Here is a 26,659-nt window from a genome sequence, read left to right on the forward strand (position 1 = left end):
CAGCATTGTGGCAAAAAAGGTCATGCACCTTTCAGATGTTGGAGGAGACCAGATGCAAAATGTAACAAGTGCAACCAGATAGGGCATGAAGTGGTGATCTGCGCCAACAAAAATCACCATGATGAGGGAGCTCAGATTGCTAATCAAGAAGAAGATGACCAACTGTTTGTGGCCACATGCTTCTTGAGTAGTGAATCAAGTGAAAGTTGGTTGATTGATAGTGGTTGTACAAACCACATGACATATGATAAGACTTTATTCAAAGATTTGAAGCCAACTAATGTCTCAAAGGTCAGAATTGGGAATGGTGGCTATATTCCTGTAAAAGGAAAAGGAACTGTTGCAATTTCAACGTGTTCAGGTATCAAATTAATATCAGATGTTCTTTATGTACCTAACATTGACCAAAACTTGCTAAGCGTAGGTCAGTTGATTAAAAAGGGATTTAAAGTGTCCTTTGAACATCAACATTGCTTTATCTATGACAATTTTGGCCGGGAAGTTCTAAGGGTTAAAATGAAAGGTAAAAGCTTTTCATTTGATCCAGCAGAGGAGGAGCATACAACCTATTTCACTCAAGTCACACCCACGGAACTCTGGCACAAGAGACTTGATCATTGTCATCTTGAAAGAATGCTAAACATGAAAAAAAGGAAATATGCAAAAGAAAATTTGAAAAAGTTTCAAATGGAAAAATGCAAGTCTGTTAGCACACCAATGAATCAAAAGGAGAAGTTTAGCAAGGAAGAAGGTGTTGATAACATTGATGAAGGATATTGTGAGAGCTTGATTGAATGTTTAATGTATCTCACTTCAACAAGGTCAAACATTCTATTTTCTAAAAAGAACAAAACTGGAATTTTTGTTGACAATCAAGTAGTCATTGCTATTGCAAACAATCCCGTGTGTCATGGGAAGATTAAACATTTCAACATCCAGGTTTATTATTTGATAAAGATGCAACAAAATGGAGAAGTGAACTTAATTTACTGCAAGTCTAAAGATCAATTGGCTGACATGTTTACAAAGTCACTACCTATCAACAAACTTGAACTCAAAGGATTGGAGTTTGCAATTCCAAAAGCAAGGAGAAGTGTTGAAGATATACTTTTGTAACTGCATAATATTTTATTTTTCAGGTTTTAAAATAGGATTTAGTAAATAAGTTGATTTCCTATATTTTAGGAGTAAGACAGTTTCAATGGATTAGCCTAGTCAAATAAGTGGTTCCTATCTTTAAGGAGCAAGTTAGTTTTAATATTTTGTTTTGCTAATATCTGGTTATCTAATTAGTTTATCATTTGTTATTTATTGTATCGCTGCTAAGAACAATTTGAATTAGAATAGAATAATTCCATTTCCTCCGCATACGCATTGTCTCTCTTCTCTTCTCTGTTTTTTATAATTTCCTCCTCAAAACCAACAATGAAGGGAGCAGTTTTTGCGGGAGGGAGACGTGATGGGTGGATTGAGAAAGGTGGTGCTAATTCATTAAGGGCAATAGGATAATTTCAAACAAAATAAAGGAGTGCAGGATACACTTGTGGGAGTGCAGGATTCAATTACCCAACAATAAAAATGTGTAATATGCTTAATAGACTCATACAAGCCACATGCACCATCCATAATAAACAACGGTGAGCTTAGCTTTGTCTTGAAAGAAAATCTGCTTCCACCAAAACAAGTAACCTTTGTCTCAATCTATGGTATTTTTTCCCTCTAAAATCTATACAAACATGTTGAATATATGAATAAGGTATTAGGATGAAGTTGGAATGTATACATTCTCCTCACATCAAAACAAAAAACAAAGCCTCTACAAATGGAAACCAAACCACCCCATTATTCTAGTTTCCAAAACTATAAATTCTGTACCAAAATAACGCCAATCCAGTCAGGAAAATTTATGAATAAAGTTTTGATTTCGGTGTGGCCCCTGTCTCATTTGGATGCTTCCAGCAAGGTTCTTTAGCGTTTGTCCAGGAATCTTTCAATTTCATATAGTTTTTAGTTTAATGCTCCCACGACCAATCTGATCAAGAGCCACAAGAAAAAAAAATTGTGCCAATCGATTGATAACCCTATATATAACTGGTTCTTCAACAAACCGAAATAACAAAATAGAATCGAGTCAAAGACGAAACTTCAATTAATTAAGATGAGAAAGTCTAGATCACATCTCTCATTATTTGTAGCATTATAATAACGTGGTTTTATAAATAAATAAAAAATTCAGATGATAGTATTGGTACAAAATAATTACTTTTGAAAATAGTTAATAAATGTTTGTTGGAGAGACCGTAAGCGTATACAATGTGGGTATTCTTCTCCCAACACTGATTATTTCATACTCAATATCAAGATTCAAATCTTAAACTACTTAATTAAATAACCCAAATTATTATCACGTGTGTCAATCGTTGTTAGTTTAATGATTTTATAACTTATATATCTTAAAAATCTATTTGGCTATCAAAGCATAAATCTAATGTGGATATGAATTTTATACGCACTTCGTAGTCTAATATTTATGGCTTCTGCTGAATCAATTGAAACTATGGTCTATAGATTTTTTTAAAAAATGTTAACTAATTAATTTCACCTGTGTCCTAATTCATCTCATGTGTGAATTTATGACTGTAAGCGGAACTTACAGCTGACATATTTGTTGATGCAAATGCAAGGTGCGGGAATCTAATGATCACGATCACACATTTTTTGAATTTAGTTAGTGGATCATCCCATTTTACACGCATTCTGTTGAAAATAATCTGGCATGTGGGTTAATTTTGACAAAGCTTACAGGCTTACAGCAATGATGTCTATGTTTGATTTGGTAAATTAGTGACAGGTGAAAAAAAAACAAGTATAAAAGGACATAGATAGAAGTTTCAATTCGATGTGATATAAAGCGAGGGATGTAAATAGTTGGAGGCTTGGATATGTCTCCACATGAAGCTATGTTTTCATTAGTAGCTAGAAGCCTATAAAGTTTCAAAGCCATGAGTATCAATGGATACTGACAATGATAGGAGATTGTAATATCTCCAATGTGTACCAAAGAAAACAACAAGATCTCAGTTGAGGTATAAGCAAAGTCAATGTGTGTATATAATTGAGAAGCCATTTTGAATGATCAGCATTAAAGTCCTAAATAAATCCAAGTAATGTGGGATGCAATCATTAGTTAGACATGATTATTACCTCGTTTTAGGGGCATTTTCAACAGGGTCTAGTGTTCGGTATTCAGCTATTTGGTTCAATTCATTTTCTACACCAACAGGAATTACGCTAGCTAGGTGGAAAAGAATAGTGCTAACATATGGACTTTTATAAAGTTCAGTAAATACATCTGTTTAGCCTTGACTTCTATTAATTAATTAAATGGGGAGTTCTTCAACTCTACCTCTCTTTTTGGTTTAGCAGTCACCTCAAATGATGTGTTATATGTAGAAATTTAATCATATATATATTACTCTCATCATTAGCTAGCAAGATAGCCTTTTCATATGATACATACCGCTCATACTATCACTGTGACATTTCATTATAGTAATTGCCAATTGCCATTTAATGCGGCTTACTCTTTTTTGGTACAGCAATGCTGCTAACTTTAATTTGCTACCATGGCTTATTTCACCTTTTTATTTTACTTACATGTAAGATTGATGATAGCATGCAAGTATACATTGTTTTGGATTATTTTCTTTCACATCATTGTAGCCATGAATTTCAGTTTTTCAAACTTCCAAGTTGCAATCACTTGTGTTTGCTTTAATTAGCAGTTGTGAGTAATCTGGGTTATTCAAATCTTACCTGTATGATTGATAGCATATAGTAATAAGTGTGCATTGCTTTTGATTGTTTTCGTCATTGTAGTCATGAATTTGAGTGTTCCATGTTGCAATCACTTATGGCGTGCTCTTAATTAAAAGTTGTATAAGTAGTCTGAGTTATTCAAGTCTAACAACTAACACACATGATTGCTAGCATATAATAAAAATGCTAAGCTTTTGATTATTTTCTTGGGTTATTTATATTTCCTGCACGTTCTCTCGTCCACCGTGGAGAATTATTTTCTTAATAAATACTACTTTAATTTTTATTTTCAAAGAAAATAAATAAATAAGAATAAAAATATGTTTGTTTAAAATTTAGAAAATATTTTCTCTTTTTAGAAATAAGCCCAAAACTGAACGTTTTCCAACTTTTCAAAATTTTAAAAATAAAAATTATTTTCAAAAAATAAAAAAATAAACACTCAAATCAAACAACACCTAACATTTCTAAAACGTTGGTAATGGAATTAATAATAATTTCGTTATTAAAAATCATATATATTACTCATGGTTTGAAACACGCTACCTTAAAAAAACAAAGATAAAAAGATCATTAACTTTCACCAATCAATTTTCTTTTTTTACTATTATTAATGAAGTGATTAAAATACATATTTCATTTGATTTTAACATTCTTTTTGTTACCTATTTTAGCCTTAATAATCGCAGATATATTCAATTGTGTCTGCACATAACTAACAAAAATTATGTATGAAATTGTTTTTCCACATCTCTCGCATATTTCCCGCAAAACTGGGTGCCTTTTTTACCCTAGTTAACATAGTGGAAGTTAAAAAAAAATTATAATAACTAAACAACAAAATAACAACACATTAAAGGATGTTTAGTTAAAATATAAAATTTTATATTAACTAATACTACTAATTTCTTAATCTATATCGATCAACCTATCAGTAACATTTTCAGAATAGTAGGAGTAACGAACTAGAGAGTAGAGACATTTTGTACAATCGTCACCAGCACCGGCCCACTGCCGAAGTAGTTAGTTACCTTGTATTGTATGATTCTGTGTTTAGTTTCCATCGGAACTTGAAAATTTGAGGTGTCACTTTTCATGTTCTCCAGGTCGTAGACCAATTCTTCATACATAATCAATTCAACGTTTAAAATATACTAAAAAAAAGACATTAAATTTCGTACTGAAATGGTTTTAATGTTATTTTAAACGAATTATGATCTATTGTCTTAAAAAATGATTTAAAAAAATATTTTTTTCCCACAAACTTTGAATCTCAACAAAATCCTAAATCTTTTCAGCTAAACCTTTGCAAAATCAGGAGACTGTTAATAAATGTTCTTAAGAGTTAAGACATTAATTAAGAAATTTAAAAAAACAAAAATTAGTAGATCGCGTTAAATGTGTATTAGGAATAATAACTTTTAATATATTTTTCACTTTTGATTTGCTTAACAAATCTCTTTAAGGTACTACTAGCTATTATATTTACCTATTTACTACAAGAGTTACTGCTGTGTATTCATAGATTCGGGGATGAATCCAAAAGTGTATCAAAGGGGATTCAATTTTTTTTTTACATAATTATTTAAATATTTAAATTTTAATAAATAATAAGTTATAAAATATTTATTGTTAATTTTATGGATAAAATTACAGATATAATCCATTTTTAGAAAAAATTTAAACAAATATCAATTTAAAAACATATTGTTCATATACATTTTTATATTAATATTTTTAATTTTAATTTTTCTATATTTTTCTCATATATTCAGAAAAAATCCTAAAGGAGGGGCCAAGGTCCTTGCTTATCTTCTTGAATCCGTCGCTAAATAGATTGATGGCTATATATATGGAGTAAATGCATTAAATAATTTTTTAAATATTTGGATTATTTTAAAGTGGTAAATATACTTTTATTCCTTTAAATATTGACCCATATTAATTTTAGTTCTCCAAAAATAATTTTATTACATTTTATTCTTAAATTTTCTTAAAAATTTCCGGCCCTTTTAAGTCATTATGTATGGGCTGATGGCCTTCTAAAATTTAGAATGTATGAATTTAGATGAATAATTAAGTAATAAAATTTAAAAAGAAAATACACTTTTCTCACTTTAAGAAACAGTTATATTATACTTTCCTCTTCTCAAATTTTAAAAACTGTACCTTCCTCCCATAAAAAATGAAATGTGCTATACTTTATTTTATTTTTTAAAATATAAACATATCTCTTATTAATAATGAGCAAGTGTGAACAAACATTCTAGGGACAATTCTCCTTTTATCTCCATCTTTCAAAATCATCACAGAAGCTAATTTTCATGATCCTATTAATTATTTTAATAAGATAATGTAATGTGGAATATAACACTATTTTTTATTGACTTTAGAACTTCATTCAAAGTTATGATTTCTTCCAAAGTGTCATGATTGACTGGTAGGGATAAAAGCGTTGTGGATGATGCTGGAACCGTATAAAAGAATTCCTGAGAATTTTGTTTTCATTAAAGTGAACGATTTTAGAAGAGTACGTTTATATAATTTTTTTTGCATGTACATTTTTTAGTCAATTTTGTTCGAGATGTACATAATCTGTAATTATAACGGATGTATCCCAAACCCCATAATTAAAAAACAAAACTTTATATAATTTTAGAACTGGAATCCATTCTAACTTGTTTCGATCGAGTGAATTTAATTCTTTAGGTTGCTACTAGTTGCATTTTACTATATATAAAATTGTTATATTATCTGCATAACTTGTTTCTTCAAAATAAAAAATATTTGTATAACTTGTTTATGTTAATACACAATAGTGACGACAAAGTTTGAAATTGAAATCTACTCAAATCTCTTGTGATTAAGCTGACTATAACTGATTATATAATACATTTTCCGTATTGTTATGATTTTTTTGGATTTATAATTGTACCACGTACCACTATAACACATTTAATTTTTAGTATAATTTTTAATAAGTATTAAAAAATATTATTAAAGGTTATATGTGTAATAGTATATTTTGGTCCTCTTCATATATATTTAACCTTTTCATATCACAACGCTTAAGACTAAAAAATTGTGTATCATTCAATTTTTATTGGGTCAATCCGTGTAATTCGGATATATATATTATATAACTCATACTAAATCCCAAAGATAAAAAAAAAATATTACACTTAAAATGCTTTTGAATTATGTTTTCTTTCTCCTAGACATAACTTGGCAACTTTGTAAAAGAAAATAAGTATGGTAATTTCTCTAAAACTATAAATTGCATACCTCATATCATTTTTAGACACAATAAAGAGATACTTAATTTACCGACCATACATACTAGCATAGCTGCATTATAGTTGCAGACCGACCAGGCAAGACCTCGTAACTTTGCCCAGTCCGCAAATTCTGCTAAGCAAAATTGAATAGACAATATTGTCCACATCTGATTGTTGTTAGTATATCGAATTATAGACTATACAACCAACCATTATTGACCCCAAATGTTTTTATTCTGCTGCATTGCATATATATCTCAGATTTTTTATTTTTTTATTATATATTGTTATTATTAATTAGTACTACTATTCTGTTCCCCACTCCATGTCTTGAGCACTGTTATTTTGCCTCATATCAAAGAAAGAATATCAAGATCGAGAAGGCAATTAATATTGCATGTCTACGAATATATGATAAAACTTTGAAGCTCCTTTCAATTAAGATATAGAAAAAGTCCAAAAGCATAAGATCATATATATCCTACAAATTAAATACACAGACACGTACATAACTGATTTGTTAAACTAAATTAAACAAATTTAAAACCTTATTGGTGAAAAAAGATATAAAATGGGGTTGATGATTTGGACCAAAATGTTGGAAAGTGATCAACAGGAATGAAGGTCATGATGAGGGGATGATCACGATCACCCTGAAGGAGCAGGGTGTTCCCTAGTGCAATGTTAGTTAAAAATCTCGTCTTTTTATGACACTTTTTGCCCTCATTATATGGGGGTGACACTGCCCTTATTGCTAGGATTGGTTTCGTTCTCATGTGGTGAAGGAAAGGATAGGACCCATCATAAGAGTGTTGATCTTACACTTACCAATTGGCAATTGCAACAACCATGACTATGACCATGATATGATATCAGTAGATTTGGATACCCCACTATTCATCTGAGATGCTAAGATACAATAGCAAACGTACAAGCTCTGACGTTTAAGATATATGGCAGAGCTTCCATCCTCAACAGGCAACAGCTACTTAGCCTCCGTGACATGATATCATGCGCATGGAAACCCAACAGAAATCTTCCTACCTCTACACTAATTTCTCGACTGCTGATAATATTATGGAACAAAACTAACCCTTCCACGTTTAAATGTCTGATATTTTGTGAAATTAATTAAGATAGATAATCAGGCCTCTTTTACAAATTAACAATATCTTGTGCACATAGCTTAACTTGTGAAGAATTACATAATTTTTTTAGTAAATTTAGGATGTTTCTGACCAAGCTAAGACTCAAGGATTAATTAATCTCTAGAGATATTAGTAATATCTATTTTTTTGACAGAAAATATTAATGATATCTATTCGTGATATTTTTGTCAAACATTAATCATTCAATGGGTTTTTTTCATATCAAATATCTAATTATATACCGATAATATTATCTATCAATGACACATAATTTTAATAACTTGGTTTTATTTATTTATTTTAAAAAATAGATAAGGAAACATATGTGTATTAGTTTTATTTATTAGTTTTAAAAATTATACTCAAACTCAATTAATACGTAAATATCATACCACTACATATAATTTTTATTAATATCCATTACATCTGGGTTCATTGTCACCTCCGTAAGTAAATGGCTTATATGGAAAAAGAGGAACGTCAATAATATATTTTTTTATTAATCAAAATTATTAAATTATGAGGGCAAAGGATCCTTTTAAGTGGAGGGAGAAAAAACTTTGGAGGATTAAGTGAAATGATCTCATCAATTTTTTTTTTTTTTGAAAGAGATATGTTCTCGTCATTTGTTTTTTTAGTCTTTCACTTTATAATTAAAATCATATTATATTAAATTGTTAATGAAATTTATTAAAGGATTGGGATCTCTGCCAATAATAATGTCATCAAAGACAATTTATTTCTAATAACAAGCGAGTCTCTTTAAATAAGAAATAAAATTCATGAAATGTTATAATTTTCGATAGATTTCATCATTTCTTCCAATAACAAATAATATGTTGGACGGATTCTTTTCATCCATGTAAAAATGCTTTAAGCACCAAGCAACCAATAGTTTTTTACTAATGAAGAATTAACTGCGAGTGGCCCATCCCCCACTAATAATGGAAGATTGATTGTCCTACTTTGAGAATTTTTTAATCGGTAATGTCAAATATCGCCTTATTTATAATCTGCTATTATAAATGTATTGGGAGTAAATCATAAAAAAATAATATTGGGAGCAGTTAAGAAATAAAAGTAAAAAAAAAATCTTACTAAGTATAAAACTCCTTTTTAATACTTTGTTTAGAATAATGTTAGCAGTTTTGATGGTCCTAATGATTCATTCTTATGATTTAGCATATGAAACTTACAAAAATTGTTATTTTCTAATAAATTATAGAAAAAAGGTTAGAAATAAAGTGTTTAAGAGAGTATCACTAATGTTCTTCATATTTTTAATATACATTTTGTACTTTTAATAAAAACTTTTATTTACAATCTTTACTCTCTTACCTATTATCATTTTCAGAGTAATGAATAAGCATATTAAATGTATCATCTGAATTATATATTTATTATGTTTATTTCGCGACGTCATATTTTGTTTTGCATGCTTATAGAATGCTAAATTACCTATCAAAGAAAGGAGAAAAGGGAGAAGGCAAACTGCGTACCAAAACAATATGAAATAACCACGATTATATATACCTATAGAAAACCTTTTGGCCGTCATAAGACTACCTTCATTAGCGTTAATTAAAAGAAACGTGAAAGGTGAAAAGCTGCATATCTGATATATTATTGAAACATTCAGATGATACAAATTTATGATTTAACCTATATAACAATACTAAGAGAAAAGAGTCATTTGTTAACTATTTCACATCAATTATATAACTGTTGATAGCATAACTTTTGATTGAAAAAAAATTAATTATTAATATGTATATTGCGAGTTTGCATTAAAATTGTAATGCATTATTTAACTATTTTATTATTTTTATTATAGATTATTAGAGGCAATTTTACTTAATTAAAATAAGATTATTATAAATAATAAAGATTTTCTTTCAGTAGTTTGATACTTAAAATCATTAGTTAAACTGAAACAATATTAATTAGCTTCAACTAATAATTCACATGTTCAGGTTCAGTGATAAATTATAATACGTTATATTATACTGATAAATAATTTTGCTAGTATTTTTTTCTGGCTTTTGTTAGTATAAGTATTAATATGTTATTAAAGTATCAAATATTAGTGTACTATATTATATTATTAATGTAAGTCCACAATATTTAGATTAACAATTAAATAAAAAAATATTGAAAAAAACAAATATAATGTTAAACATTTTTTTTATCGTGGGTCAAGGTTATATATATTCGTATATATTAAGGGTAAATTACAATCAGCACCATCCACGTTATTTATTTTTATTACACTATATATTTCTGTTTTTTTTACCTTAAAAAAATATCATAATTTTTTAATTTTTGTTTCATTAATCACCCTTTGATGTTTTCTTAGTTAATTATAATGATCATTTTGTGATTTGTTTTTATTATATTAGTCATCATTCTCTTTTTTTACTCTTATTTGTTAATTTCGTAAAACTTATGTTAGTAAATTTAATAAAAGAAGAAAAAAATACTCATTTATGAAAGAAAAAACAAATGCAAATGAAAATGATGTTTAAATAGTGGTATATAAATTTTTATCGTAAGATATTTTAATACATGTAATTTTTTAGTCTATTTAATTGAATTTTAAATCTTTGAAATTTAATATGAAACATTTTATACACATAAATTTTTTAACTGCCATTTTATTATAGAGCAATTGTGAATTTAAAAGAAACAATAAAATTAAAGCATGTTAGAAAAAAAAATAAGAATGCTGAATGTAATTAGAGCATATCACATGAATAATTATTATAATTTATTCTAAAAGTAAGATCATAAAAAAAAGTATGCCGAGTGTAATAAAAGCAAATTACATAAATAATCATCATAATTAACTAAAAAAACATGAAAAAGTGACCACTAAAATAAAAAAAATTAACAATGATGATATTTTTTATAAGATTAAAAAATAGCAATACTCAATATAAAAAAAAAAACCAAATCAGAGGAATGATGATTGTAATTATTTACTCACATATATATATATATATATATATATATATATATGATTTCATCTCTTTCTTTTGTACGTTGAGGATTTGAAAAATAAAATAAAGAAAGAATATGGAGAAACACCCTGCATGCAAAAAGTAGAAGACGTGTCTAAAGAGTAGCGTACATTGATCTGCAAAAACGAGACTGGGGCCAAAAATCATAGGAAATGGACAAAATTTGGCGGTTTTGAAGGGGATATTCAATATTGTGGGCGCTACCTGTTGATTTGTGTGATCGTATCTTTCTTATCTGAATTCAACTCAACGTAACTGTCGCCGAATTAATTAGTATAAAATTATTTTGATTTAATTAGAATTTTTAAATTTATAATTATATTAAATATTTAGATAGAAGTTTTTTGTTTATGATAATTATCTGATTTAAATAATATTATTTTATTAAAAAATACTGGTGATTTATAAAATAAAAAAACTCAAATACGTATGCAATTAATGCATATAGCTGCAGACACTGCCCTTTTCACAACACTTAGTTCACGTCCATTCCTATTTCTATCAGCATCATTTTCTTTTAGACGGTTCAAACATACTTAAGTCTCACATTAACTCACATTAGCTATTTTATTTAAAATCAAGATGAAATTTAACATAATATGAATAAGACTCTGAGATCTCGTTCTGCTTAACTTCTCAATTTATTGAGATCACACACGCTTAAATTTGTTTAAAGGCTCTGATTTTATTCTTTCTTGTATTTTTTTTCCTTCCTTTTTTACATGATTTAGCTTCTATTTTTCTTTAATCACTTGCTGAAAAACAGACATATTAAGAAAAATAGACAGCATAAAGTTGTAGCTTTTCTTACACGAGATACTTTTAATTAGTATATTTAAAATTTGTCGTAAAAGATTAAGTGTATCCGCGAGTTTTATATCAGTTGCTAATGATCCCTTGAGTAAGTAAGAAGTTAGGATTTTAAAAGATGATAAGTTATTAAAAAAATTATATATATATATATATATATATATATATATATATATATATATATATTGATAATCAAATATTTATATTAATTTTTTATATCATTTTATATTTTTTAGTTAACTATTAGATTATCTCATCAAATTCTCTCAATTTAGTCATATAATTTAAAGTTTTTACCTTTTCAGTTCTTAATTTTTAACTTATCATATCTTTTAGCTAATTTATAAGGTTTCTGTTAATCTGTAAACTAATTTTGCCAAATAAACCTACCAATCATGATCATACTTAAAGTAACGTTATTATTTCTTTATTTTTGTATATAATAAAACATTTAATGCATTCCGATAATAAATAAATCTAAACGTTAATGATATGCTGCAGCTGCAAAGCAAATTGATCAAATATGGAATATTGAACAGATCTATGGTGCAAGAGTATAAATAGACCGATTTTCTATAATGTCAAGAAGGAAATTAAGCAAAAGCGACAGCAGATACGAATTTTGGTAATGTTACGAAGAAATATGAAGTAAAAGCGACAGCAGATTCATAACCTGTCTCGTGTGATGACAATTTGGGAGCAAATTAATACACCAAAACATGCACGGTTAGAGCTGAAAGAATTATTGAATAATGAAAAATAATGTGGCTCCAATAGTAAGAATTAATTAGGTCGAAAAAAGAGGGTGACACGATTCACGAATACAACGTTCTTTCAGGTTAGGGCATTGGCAAGGCCAAAGAAGAATAAAGAAGAAAAAAATAATCAAGATGCCAATTGCATGTGGCATAATTCGAATTTGATGGAGAGGATATAGCTACGGACTATTTTCATTATCTATTCACTACTTAACAGCCTACAAGGTTTGTGAGAGCGAGGTATTGGAAGGGTTGAGGGAAAGGGAATATATGCCGGGATAAACAAATTTTAGTTTCAACTATTTAATTTATTGACTTGGAGTTCAAAGAAGCAGATTCCCTCATGCATGGGAGTAACAAAGCACCGATATTCCATGACATTAATTAGGCATGAAAATAGGATAGGGTGACAACAATATTTATTATTCCCTCCCTCCATCAAGAAAGTGAGAATGAAAAAGGTTATTATATTTATATTATATATCTAGTTTTTCTTTAATCTTACTTTTGTACTTTATTTTTTAGAGAAAAATTATACACTCACGTTATAAAATAATTTCATAATTCACTATTTATATAAGTTTATCGAACTTTATAATAATTATTTTTAAAGTCATATAAATAATAATTTATAATTAATTAAATAATAATGTAAAAAGACTCTTGATTAGACACCGCATCATTTACTATATCGGTTTTTTTATAACCGATGTAGATATGACAATGTGAAAAGACACCTTTGTAGTAGTGACTATTAGTGCATAATAAGTGTAAAGTGTAATATACCTTTTCTAGGGTTTAGCCTTAGGTTTATATACCTTTAATCGTATTGATTGGGTAGCGATTTTTCAAGGACAGTTGGTTACTCGTAACTAGTGTAATGACTATCTCGAGATTCTTTAGGCACATATCGTGGTCTGTTACCCCCTCGCTACGTAACATCTCTCTTGGTGTCTATCTTAAGCTCGATCGATGTATATCCAAGAAATATTAAGATACTCATACAAAGTGTGACAACAAGCGGTGTCTAATTGAGAGGTCTAAGGGGCTATATAGTCTCACAATCTAAAGTGCGTAAGTACGAAGAGAATAAGACCAGAGCCATTGGTGGACCTACATTGCACCCCTTAATTTTTTAAATTCACAAGTATTTGTTTTTTTACAAAAAATACAACTTATATTTTTTAATTTTATTTTTTCTATATTTTGTACAATTTGCTCGCCCTAACCAAGGGTCTTTGAAACGTGACTCTAGAGTGTTGGTCGTCCAATGTACGACCACGACTCCACAAGGAGATACTCATAGAGGTGGGCATGTAGGTAAAGTCACCCCGCCAAACCTGTTATCCATAAAGCCTACCTCGTGAAGCCCACTTTTCAAATGGGTTCGTTTTTATTGAACCCGCCCTCGCCCTGCATAACCTGTGGGTTTTATGGGTAGCCCGCATTCACACAAAAAAAAGAGTGCAAGGGAAACTCCTATCATTCGAGTCGTGTGGAGGAGTTGTGGCGGCACGTGGTGCAGTGCGAGGAGAAGAGGAGTTCGCAAGACTGCCTACGCCAGTGGAGGAGTCGTGGTGACTGGTTGGTGGCTGGTGGCTACGCGAGGAGAGGTGAGTGCATGGTGTAGGTGGTTGTCTAAGTGGTGAGGTGAGTGTGCTAAAGAGATTTAGGTTTAGTTTAGTGTCAGTGTGGATTAGAGCTGAACTTTAGGTTAGAGGTTTAATTTTGTTAATACACCCATTTTTTGCTAAACCATACACCCTATTTTATTTTTCTAATAGAGATTAAAATACCCGCAGGTAAAACCACTTTAACCCACGGGATAAAACCACTTTAACCCACGGGATATGTGAGGTGGGCTAAAAAAACCCAATTTTTAAACAAGCTCAAAAAAATGAGGCTCGTATACCATGCAAGTCCGAACCCATTTACCCCGTGTAGATACATAGTCCTCCAATGTGTAAATACGAAAAAACTAAGATCATAATGTCAGTTGTCTGACATACGACCAAGGGGAGATCAAGGGGGTGGATAGCCCATCTTGAGTGCATAACATGAAAAGACTAAGACCAAAGCATCAATTGTTGACGTATGACCACGAGGGGACCAAGGGGCTGGGGTACACTTATCATAAATTTAAACTATAATTTCTATATTCAAACATATTTATTTGTTATATATTTTAATTATTATGTAATTTATATATTTAAAAGTATTTATTAAATATAAATCCGTTCAGAGTTCGTGTTTGCGAAGCATGCAAACGTGGTCTCATACCGTACTAGTCGTATCGGGTGCCACCGTCACTAAAATGTTAAACAAACAAACTCTTCCTCCTGCTGAAAACAAATCTCGAGATCTTTCTACAAACACTGTAAAACTTGAACAAATTATTTAAATTTTGATTGCTTATTGAATTAATATTTAAATTTTTATCTCATAAGATTCTCGTTTCTATAACTGAATTAAATATTTTTAATCCAGAACTATAAATATCTTTTGAAAAAATCTAGTTTAAATTGAGTTCATCACCAAAAATGTCGTGTTTAAATTGAGAACATAGTAAGTTAGTAACATAGTAAAATTAACTCTTTTAATATTGTTTTTTTCATACACAACATTTGAATCTAGACTTGTTTCAAAGGTATCTCAAACTACTCACTCGTAATTGGCAAACACCTAACAACTTTGTATGCACCCAATTAAATTATGATAGTTAATTAGTAAAATATATACTAAAAATTTCAACAACAAAAAAGGGCCATTGAAATTTCAATTTCACGGGAGAATTCATGACAAAGAAATTAAAAAACGCTTGCAGACACAATATTTTTTTTTTCTTACAATGAGGAAAAATATGGCGGAAACCCAGAAAGAAACAAAGTAAACGATCATAGCCAAGTGCCCCATAAGCATAGGCAACGCACACAGAAATTGAATGAGAGGTACATCTTTCCCAAATTAAGCCCAAAACACTACTCTTGGCCTTGTCCTTAGGGATTACACATAATTGTTTAAAAAGTTTCACTTGGCGTACGTAATCAATGAATATAAACTATAAACCATCTAAACTTTAGAAGAAAAAATCTGAAGTGAAAATCTCAAGAGTCTGGATAATTTATAGAGCATGTTAGTTTTTATTTTAATTTATTTTTTTGAATTTCAACTTCAACAATACAATAATGCAATCGTTATAACAAAAAGAATAAACCTCAATTATAAGCGTACAAATGAGATAAGCATAAGCATAGACTTCACATCTTTCAATGGAAAAGAACCTTTCCAATTATGTGCTCATAAACCAATTCAGAGTGTTAAGAAGGACGAGTCCATAATGTGATACCAGACATTCAGAACTGATGAATGCCTTTCAGTCAAGCATGCAAAACTCTGGGCTGCGTGGTCACTGTGCACATTATATTAAATGCTCATCAACTAATGTTCATCAGCTATACTCCTTATTCTTCCACTATTGTTTTCTAACTGCCAACAAATACAAAACAAAATGCAATTACATTTACGCAATAAACAATCAGTGGGGGGGCCTAGTCACAATTCTGGTGCATCCTAGCTGATATTGACAGATGAGCAATTTTACCTTTATATGACAACCTACATATTGTTCATAATAGTCTGGACCCAAAACAAATTAATTAAGATGTACTTAGTGAAATATGAAATTGTAATTTGCTTATTGGCTAATTGGAAAATAGGTGTCATTTAATTGTGGATGCAATCGGGTCACCTAATGTGGATATGAACGTGCAAAGTAGTAAGTTAATTTAATTAGCATCTGATTGAGAAAGCAATTTGGTCACGCGATCACTCACTGTTTAATGTTTGGCAGATTATTGGGTTTAATACTGATTATTACTATTACAAAGGAAGGACAGATGAATAATTTATTGCTATAAATAAAAAGCTCATCATTTTGTGAACATGGTTTTGCTCATTACCATGTTCTCACACTTAACAGAATGGTGATTTCACAAAATCCAGACCCATGCATGCTTATTGTATGTATAAATTGTCGCCTAGTAGAGGTAGCAGTACTTGTAGTTCTACCAACCTGATCACACGCTTCCTCTCTGCCTCGGGAGTGGGCGAAAATTGTTGTTGGCAATTCAAGATTAATTTTTAAGTGGAAAATTATGAGCCTTGTAAACTTATATGGGTAAATACATATTTTGATGTTGAAAGTGTGACATATTGATCAATTAATTATTGAAAGATGAAAAAATTTAAATTTAATTTTCAAATATACAAAAAAAATATGATAAATTAATCTTACAAACAATAATGACAAATTGATTAATAAGTTTTATAACTTAATATCAAATTGATCAAAAAAATATAATTTATTATCAAATTGATCATTAAACCAGTAAAGGTTGATACAAGTGATAATAACTTTTGTTCCTTGACCAAATAGTTTAGGATTCAAATCTTGATTAATGCTTGAGTATGAAATAAATCATGTTTAAAAGAAAAATACTCATCTTATGTGTGTTTATATTAATACTATAATCAACAAAAAAATATATCGTTAAATATTACAACTTAATGATAAAATTCTCTCACAAATTTAACTGCATAACCAATTTATCATATTTTTTACGCAATCAAAAAAATTAAATTTAAATTTTTCATCATATAAGGATTAATTTATTATCATCTTACATTTTCACGGATTAAAATAAATATTTACCGAAACTTATATATAGTGGAATGGACCTACACCGTCCAAAAGGCCAGATTTCCGTACCACCCTTGAAATTTTATCAGCTGAACCTGAAAATAAGCTTTAGAGTGCAATGATAGAACAATGAGTTAATGATTGGAACCATGTATTTTTTTATTTTATACCCGGAGGGGATACATATACTTAATCTAGTTACTGATATAAATTTTAACTGATTAAAGAAACCACTAAATGTAGCAAAAGAAAAGACAGACTGTTTTTCATTAGTCTTTTCCAAGTTAAAGATACATAAAGTATATGAGAGAAATGAAAACAAAACAAAAAAAGGGGAGCTCAAATCAACAAATTTCATTTCATTCCTTAAAATGTATTTGCATGCTAATACTTGGCCCACTTTTAATATAGCCCTTTGTTAATTATAGACACTTGTCCATAATTGAAGATAAAACAGGCTGGCATGGAAGGAAACCGATTAACATTGGAGAAATTAAAAAAAAAACGGCAAGAAATGGTGGTTAATGAAAAAATGAACAATGTTCCAAATTGTCACAATCCTATTTCCTAAGTAGAGCATAAATAAACATTTTTTTTTACTTTTCTGTTTTATTTTTTATGTTGTATAGAATAACGAAAACTATTGACTATTGTGTATAGGGTGGAGTCTAAACTCTAAAACCATGATGGAAGGAGAGATGCATTATTTTTCTTTGAACGTGAGAGAGAGAGGAGGGGTTGCATTAAAAATGGAAGAAGTACTGACAATCTATGATGCTAATTCCACCCATTTTCGTTAAAGACAGAATTGTGGGTCAAAGTTTTCAAGGAATGGTAAATTAAATACAAATTCTGTCTGGGGTGATTATTTCGGTGAAAAGGACATTAATTCACCTTGAGAGTGAGAGAGAGAAAGAGATTCCATTTTAATCTGAGGCTACCTCTAGGTGCTATTTCACTAGACTTTTCACTGTAGTACATTCTGTAATCATAGGTGCTATATTAGTAGTATTACACTAACACTACTATTATTTAAACAAACTCCTCCCACTTGCTTCAACTTCATCTTATCAAAGCCTTTCCTGTTTGCTTTTTTCACAATTCACTTCCTTCATAGAGAGTAATAGAGAAAGAAAAAAGAGAGAGAAAAACAGCACAAGGATGGAGCTTTCTCAACTTGGTTTTCTGGATGAGCTACTTGCTCCAAGAAAAGACACTAGTTGGAGTAGTGCTTTGTCCACTGGGTTGAATGAGTTACTACTCCCTAGTGGTTGGAGCTTTGACTCTTTTGATGAGAACCAAGGTTTATCCACTTTGAATCCCTCATTTGCTGCATTTTCAACTCCACTAGACCACAGATTTGAATGCCCTTATGGAAGTGAAGCAGCATACCCTTTTGTTGATGGCTTCACATTGCCTGAGCTTGATTCTTCATACACCAGGAATGATGAGTCAGCACCCCTTTTGCCACAAGAGGATAACCCATCATTGGAGGATGAAGAGTTTGGCTTTCTAGGAAGTGAAAGCCAGAGCTTGGAACAAGCAAAAATTGGCTGCAAAATTGAGGAACTGACAGAGATTCCAGTCTTTAACATGGGCTTGGGTGGGGAGAAAAGGCCCAAATCAAAGAAACTAGAAGGGCAGCCATCAAAGAATCTCATGGCAGAAAGAAGGAGAAGAAAGCGTTTGAATGACAGGCTTTCCATGCTAAGGTCAATAGTCCCTAAGATTAGCAAGGTGATTCAAAAGATATATTATGTTTTCTTTTTATTACCTCATTCTTACCTTGTCATTTCCTTTTTATGAATGTCTCAATCAATGGAAATGAAATTGGCTTTCTAAACTAGGTGGTCTTTTCATGATTGATTATTTTTTTCTTACCAACACTTGCATTTGTTGTTTGATTTGTTCTATAACCTTGTTTACACTAACATGAGACAACAAACTTTGACAGATGGACAGGACCTCCATTCTTGGAGACACCATTGATTACATGAAAGAGCTTCTAGAAAGGATAGGCAAGTTGCAAGAAGAAGAAATGGAGGAGGGAACAAATCGGATAAACCTCTTGGGCATTTCTAAGGAGCTAAAGCCAAATGAAGTAATGGTAAGAAATTCCCCCAAGGTATGCTTAGTTCTAGTCACTCACTCAAACCCCTAAACTGATCCATAATCATAGGCCAAATTCCTGAACAAATATTTGTATGTGTTGTAATGTTTTTGCAGTTTGATGTTGAGAGAAGAGACCAGGACACAAGGATTAGCATCTGCTGTGCCACAAAGCCAGGATTACTACTGTCCACAGTGAACACCTTAGAAGCATTAGGCCTTGAGATTCACCAGTGTGTTATAAGCAGCTTCAATGATTTTTCAATGCAAGCATCTTGCACAGAGGTTTGCAATTGTAACATATTTTAGTGGCCCCAATATTTGTTTACATTCTTGAAATCAAACATGTTACTTACTTCTTGTAACTTATTGTTTTCACGGTCTTTAGGTAGCAGAGCAGAGAAATTGTATGAGCCAGGAAGAGATAAAGCAAGCACTATTCAGAAATGCAGGTTATGGTGGTAGATGTCTCTAGGAGAAAGATGGAAAGCAGAAATAACAATTTGCTGATGTTGAAAAACAAGCAAAGTTTTCCTCTTGTGTAATTCAAGGAATTAGGAGTGTTACAAAGTTTAATGAGATTTCCCAATAAGATGATGGCTTTGATTGATGCTTTGATTATTATGTAAGTTACAACTTTACCCTGTATTTTAACATATTATGGGGTATGTTTAGTTCAAGCCTCACTTTCCCATTGTGATAAATATCCAATTTTTTAGTAACGAAGAAGGGTTGTTGCCAAACCCATAACCGGAATCAACCTGATTTTAATATATGCCTGAATATGCGGTTGCTTCAAAAAAATTCTTTTCTGGGACATTATTAAACAAATAATTATGTGTCACCTGTATCCTGATGGCGTGGCCACACAAGTGGATGACACAATTTTAAAAGGGTTCTCCTCTGTCAGATATCTAACACTTTATGAGAAGTAAGGTAGCTAAGTGAATTGCATAACAGCCACTTGTAAAATGATTTATAATGGGAAAGTTGCTTTATGATTTCTCAATAATTTTAGGACGTGGTAGCCCCCTCCATTCCAAGGACCAAATAGAATGTTAAGTTGTATACATTAGCTCCTTATTATTAGAACATTATTACTATTGAAATGAATACGATTCTCTTCATTTCCAGATAGGGAAAGTTTCAGCTTGGTGGTGCTTTTTGAAGTGCTAAACTTACTGCTAACCCACGATTACTACAGAAATTACTGATCTCACAAGCACAATTACAATGATGAGCTAGGACTTGTAACATGTAAAAACTGCTCATCATGTTGCCCCCACAAAAAACTACCAAATAACAAATCACATAAGGTTTAGTTCAGTTGTTTAGTTCCATTGGTTGCCAGATGAAAGGGCACAAAGTAATTGAGTTAAAAAAAGCTGGTGAAAACAGATAACAGTGGCATGAAAAGAAATTTGGCTAACTTGATTTTTTGTAATGACACTAATGCTATGTTGACTATAAACCAAAGCACTGTGACTATCAATCTAATGTCAATACAAACTATAGAACCATCTAATCTTAGCTATGAAAGGCTTGACTACAGATGAAGAGACATTTAGGCTTGCCTTTCATTTTTCATTTGCTTCTCTTCTTTTGGTTACATTACAATCCTTTTTTCTTATTTGGTTTCACTCAATATATAAGGTATCCCATGTTAGAATTTTGAATGTTGCAACCTTGAAAAAAAGTCCCATCAAATCAATTATTTTCTTGAACATTACACTAATGTTCCTGATGGAATAACCATCTACTTTCTTCACCTTCAACGATCAGACAACATAAAAAGGGTAAAAAGGGGCTTAAAATTAAGAGGACCAAACATATTCATTATTCACATAGCCTACTTGGCAACTTGTTACCAAAAGACAAGCAAGGATAGTTTCCAAAATAAAATTGAACACTAAACCGTTTTTGTACAGACTTCAATGCTTGTTGCAGTTCAAAACAAGCTAATATATAAAATGGGATGTTAAAAATATGGAGTTACCAATATGGACAAGGCAAAAGACATGCAATGGATACGGATACGGTCACACAGATTCCAACTAGTAAAAAAATTAATTCATAACAAAGACATAATATATTTATGTCACAAGTGATTGTGAAGTACGAAATCTTACATGTTCTTTATTCATTAACTTAAGTTTTTTTCGGATAGCTGATTTATAATTAATGAATACATGTTTTAGAAATTGATCCTTGAAGAAAGGACTCACCAATCATATGCATATGTCAAGACTCGGTTCCAAAATGAAAGCAATAAATACAAAAATTGCGTCAGCCGGGAGTCGAACCCGGGTCTATTGCTTGGAAGGCAATTATCCTAACCGTTGGACTACTGACGCTGGATGAGGCGAAGGCCGAATAAAAATGATTACAATTTAATAAGATATTTTTTAATTAGAAACATAATCAATTATTTTTAAAACTTTCTTATGAAACTGATAAAAGTAAACGATTTTTTTAAAAATAAACTAAACTACACGTGCACAAAGCACGAAAAAATTATATCAATAGAAGTGAAAGTGAAACAACAACTTGATATCTCTATTCTTAATGAAGTAAAGTATAAAACGTAGCAAAAATTGTTTTACTGTTTGTTTAGAAGCCTATACAGGTATATTAGACTTTGATCTCCTTTCACCAATCTCTCATTAGCTTTATTTTTACTCTCTGTTATTTTATTTTATTTCATGATTTAACACGTTATTTCAGTTAGTTTACAATATTTTTTTATCAATCAGAAATAAAAGACAAGTCATTAATCGAATCTAATTACACTTATTACATCAGTTAATAGGATAGAGTCTATCTGAGAAGGATATAGTTGCTATATAACAAAGGTATAATCTGAAGATGCTCCGTATCATGCCAACTAATTTACATATAAAATATTAAAATTCCCTCGTTATGGAAGGTATGGTGAAAATTCAATGGGAGGACATGAAACTTCCCCCTAATGAGATTGACTAAGGGAGCATAAGGACGTAGAAGATGAACTTCATTTATCATCAAAGATAAAGATGTTTTGAAATCTGATTCAAAAAAACATCTCTACATATCCTGCATTCCAAGTAACTTCAAGTCATTAGAAAAATTGAGTTCAAATGTCATACTATAAAAACCAAAGAAGTTGAAAGGTCATTCTTAATGGAGCTTGACTGAACCTCCAAAGTTGGACCTTTTATGATTCCGAAAGGAGTTGTCATCCACATTAACTTAATTATAACATTCTTTCATCTTGTAAAAAAAAAAATTATTTCATATATACATTACTTTTTTTTTTCAGAATCATATATACATTACTAGAGTATGTTTGAACTTGTAAATTATCAAAAAAAAAAAAAATTATCCTTACTACGTTAATTAAATTTTTCATATACCTTATCCTTTAATACTATACTGTTTATTTCAATTGTTATAATATTTTTATATTTTATTTTTTGATAAAATATTTTACTTTCAAACAAAAAATAGTAAGGGTTAAAAATCAATTAAAAACATAAAATTAGAATTACTTACAAATATTTTTTATCTGTAAAATAACATTCATATAAAAAGTCATATAAAATATTATTTTATATTTATTAATTAGTTTAACAATTAATTTTACTGAAAACTTTTAATTAGTAACTACAGAGAAATACAACAAAACCAGATTTTTCAAAAATAAAAAATAGTTGTTTACTAGCTAGGGACTACGGTTTCTAAATCTACAAGTCATACTACTATACAATACATGCAATTAGTCAACAAGTTTCACTAAAACAGCATCAAAAACACCTATTGACTTTCATCTTCAAATTCAATGCCATCATCGTTATCTTCACCAGAACTAGAAGTATTGTCCACGAAATTGACTTGCAAGGCAACTTTTGCAGCATTAACTACATCCCTTTTCTGTATGCTGGTTCCTTCAATTATTTTTGTAGCATCTGCTCTTCTCCTAGATTCCCTACAGCGCAATTGATTGATATATTTCTCATGCATTACCCTGTTCTTTACTTTCTTTAGTACTGGGGGACTAACAAGTTCTGTAACACACGAGCCACTCAATCTTGAAGGTGGCTTCTTATGGCTTGAAGATGATGTTTCAGTGCAATTTTGCGGGAACCCTTTGTTTTCCTTTTGCTGCTTCGGAGTAGAAAGTGCTTCACTAGGCTGTAAAGCATTAGTAGAAAAATCAGTGTTTGGTTCAAGAACAGAAAATATGTCCCCTTCACGATCTAGATCTACTTTAAGATGGCGCTGTAACAGCTTGTCAACAGACTTCTGGGTAATAATGTTCTTTGGTTTTAGAACATTAGATCTTCTAGCTGTTTTATCCATAGGTTTGAGAAGTTTACTTGCAGATATAGAAAATTGGTGAATGGGTGATGACTTAAATGTCTTTGCCCTCAATCGAGGCTGAGTTTCAGGTGGTGTCATATAGTCACAGTGAATTCTATCAAAGCAATCTTGTTGAGACTTTCCTGGCACCTGCAACAGATTTTCAATGGCAATGATTCCACAAATACAAGAATAAAACATCTATAAGCTAGCCCCATCTGCAAGTATCTGACAAGCAATTGACTGCCAACAGATTATAAAGCTGCATTTGTTCTTTTAAGAAATATATACATACAGAAAACTAAAATTGACTATAAGCTGCATCTGCATCTATAAGCTAGCCCCATCTGCATGTATCTGACAAACAATTGACTGCCAACAGATTATAAAGCTGCATTTGTTCTTTTAAGAAATATATACATACAGAAACTATAATTTTCAATAACAATTCCTCCATGTTTAGATATATGACTGGAATTAAATGAAATGAGATGGAATGGAATAAAGTTACAATGCCATTGTTCTGTATATTTTAGCTGGAAACCACCTAGTACCATTCCATCCTAATTTTATACAATACAAAAAACAATACCTGGTAACGTTCCATTCTACATCACTTCATTCAAACACAAACAGCTAGCACGACATTACAGAGTTACACTATTAATCATTTATGCACGCAATCCTTAGCTGTCACATAACATGCAAGTTCTCAGGCAACACTTGAAGCATCAAATATGTTTTCTAACATTTGGGAAGATAGCAAAACAAAGGCAGAAAAAAGACAATCATGTTAAGTTTCATTAATACTCAACCACACATCAAACTGTAAAAATGAAAAGCACATAACACTATAACAGTCAGCTTCGAAGATTAGCACAATCCAATCCCAAAGTTGCAAATTTCTGTTAAATTACAACAACATTATTCTCAAACTTAGTTCCCGGCTAAAGTCAACAGTTTCTACTCAGACACAGAGAGCAGGATGCGTACCAGTTTCGAAACGTTCTTCCAGAAATGGGGGCTAGGCTTTGCAGCAAGATACGCTCTTTGAAGAGCCAATTCTTGTTCCTTCGTCCACCCTTTACTGATTTCTTCGCCACCACGCTTTCTCTTCTCCCCATTTACCCCCTTCTCTCTTCCTCCATCAAAACCCTCATCCAAAACGAAACAATTTGCTTTCGTTTTCACCCTCTCCTCATTTTCCTCCTTCTTTCTTCCTCCAACAAATCCCTTATCCGAAACGACACCGTTTTCTTGCGTTTCAACTTCAATCCTCTTCCTGTTTCTCTTCTTCTTTCTTCCTCCACCGAAACCCTCGTCCGAAACGACACGATTTTCCTTCGTTTCAGCTTCACCGCCCTTCTTCACTCTCGTGTCTTTCAATTTTTTGTCGCTTGACTCGTTGTTCAACCTGGGACATCGTCTCAGAGGGGGAGGTCGTTGTTCAACATTGTTCAGCCTCGGGGATCTTCTCGATCCAACAGCGCACTTGTCCGATTTGTTGGAGGAAACGCTGCGTTTCGCGGATTTCGGGGTGGGAGTGTCGTTGTTTTGTTGGGGGGGGAACCTGGGTGACCTTCGTGGGGTCACTGCGGTGATGGATTGGGTGTGGACGGAGGAGTTTCTGTCTGGCATTTTCACAAACATTTAATGGGGTCACAGAACAAAAATAAGATGCGCCTTTTTTTATTTCAAACTTGGACGAATGGCTCGTGAACGCATAACTAACATCAAAATGGGAACTAACGGAATTGTACCCTGCACCTCCATTGTTGCATCTTACACCTTCCATTATATTTTGGAAAGTTCATTCCAGATTCCAAAATGTAAATGTTTACTCATTTTGGGTTCTCATGGGCTACAAACCGATTGTCACGACCCAAAATCAAAATGAAAACCCAAATCTCCCCCCAGGTGACATCAACTTTCTCTTATTGTGTTTTATAAAGATTTTTCTTAATATCTTTTACCTCCCCTCTATTTTATATTTAATACATAAGATTTTGTACATTTGGAACATGCACAAAATCCTTTCATAATATATATAAATAATTTAATTGATATCTACTCTCAGTATTTAAAAAAAATCATAGTCAGTTAATATTTATTTTAAAATTTATTAATAATAATTTTTAATTAATTGACTATAATTCCTTAAAAAAATTATTGACATTTTTTAAATACTGAGAGTACATATCAATTAAATTTTTTATTTAATATGAAAAGACAACAAATTTATATAAAAAAATCATTATTTATTCTTATAATCATGACAATTTGACTTTGTAATTGGTTATATTTTTTTAAAAGGCAAAACAAAATCATTTTATTAAGAAAGAGAAAAATATCAATTTCAACATAAGGCATTTTAGAACTTGTAATTGGATAACATTATAAAAAAAATATTTATTAACAGTAGATATACATTGAGCTGTATTTTTAAACAGTTTAGTATATGATTAGTTTGGAGTTGGAAATGTTGTGTGACGTGTTTCAATGCAAATTTAATCTATTAGTAAAAAAAAATTCTCTCAAAGATAATTTTACAACTACAAATCAAACATATTTTTAGTCTAACTTTTAATGCGCTAGCTACAACTTTTTTCACCTTATTGGAATCGAAGTATACTTTTTTAAAAAACTTTTATAACTGATTTTGTTGAATTTTAAAATAAGA

The 26,659-nt window shown here is 30.8% G+C and overlaps 2 protein-coding genes and 1 non-coding gene across 4 annotated transcripts; 1 reads left to right on the forward strand and 2 right to left on the reverse strand.

Moving 5' to 3' along the window:
• Window positions 1-18,596: 18,596 nt before the first annotated feature.
• LOC100784145 (transcription factor bHLH93-like) lies at window positions 18,597-20,361 on the forward strand. 2 transcript variants are annotated; one of them, NM_001255020.2, is made up of 4 exons: window positions 18,597-19,269; window positions 19,487-19,657; window positions 19,759-19,926; window positions 20,030-20,361. In NM_001255020.2, exons 1-4 carry the CDS (start codon window positions 18,694-18,696, stop codon window positions 20,114-20,116), a joined length of 1,002 nt encoding a protein of 333 aa, NP_001241949.2. In that variant the 5' UTR covers window positions 18,597-18,693; the 3' UTR covers window positions 20,117-20,361. The 2 variants fall into 2 exon arrangements, with proteins under 2 accessions (NP_001241949.2, NP_001401630.1); NM_001414701.1 differs by having other exon boundaries at window positions 19,487-19,639.
• A 1,562-nt stretch (window positions 20,362-21,923) lies between these two features.
• On the reverse strand, window positions 21,924-21,995 carry TRNAG-UCC (transfer RNA glycine (anticodon UCC)). Its single transcript has one exon. It is a non-coding gene; the product is annotated as a tRNA-Gly (tRNA).
• A 1,314-nt stretch (window positions 21,996-23,309) lies between these two features.
• Window positions 23,310-25,938, reverse strand: LOC100806410 (uncharacterized). The gene is made up of 2 exons (XM_003533384.5): window positions 24,973-25,938; window positions 23,310-24,129 (listed from the first exon to the last, which is right to left on the reverse strand). The coding sequence occupies exons 1-2, from the start codon at window positions 25,627-25,629 to the stop codon at window positions 23,434-23,436; spliced, it is 1,353 nt and encodes a 450-aa protein (XP_003533432.2). The 5' UTR covers window positions 25,630-25,938; the 3' UTR covers window positions 23,310-23,433.
• Window positions 25,939-26,659: the final 721 nt, after the last annotated feature.

The sequence above is a fragment of the Glycine max genome, chromosome 9 (assembly GCF_000004515.6).
Source record: "Glycine max cultivar Williams 82 chromosome 9, Glycine_max_v4.0, whole genome shotgun sequence".
NCBI classification, from domain to species: Eukaryota; Viridiplantae; Streptophyta; class Magnoliopsida; order Fabales; family Fabaceae; genus Glycine; species Glycine max.

Excerpts from the sequence above, each read along its gene's own strand:
- LOC100784145 (NM_001255020.2), top strand. The coding sequence starts at position 18,694 with ATGGAGCTTTCTCAACTTGGTTTTCTGGATGAGCTACTTGCTCCAAGA. Across the intron at positions 19,658-19,758 it reads TGGTAAGAAATTCCCCCAAG|TTTGATGTTGAGAGAAGAGA; the intron begins GTATGCTTAGTT and ends ATGTTTTTGCAG. Across the intron at positions 19,927-20,029 it reads TGCAAGCATCTTGCACAGAG|GTAGCAGAGCAGAGAAATTG; the intron begins GTTTGCAATTGT and ends CACGGTCTTTAG.
- LOC100806410 (XM_003533384.5), bottom strand. The coding sequence starts at position 25,629 with ATGTTTGTGAAAATGCCAGACAGAAACTCCTCCGTCCACACCCAATCC. Across the intron at positions 24,130-24,972 it reads GGAAGAACGTTTCGAAACTG|GTGCCAGGAAAGTCTCAACA; the intron begins GTACGCATCCTG and ends AATCTGTTGCAG.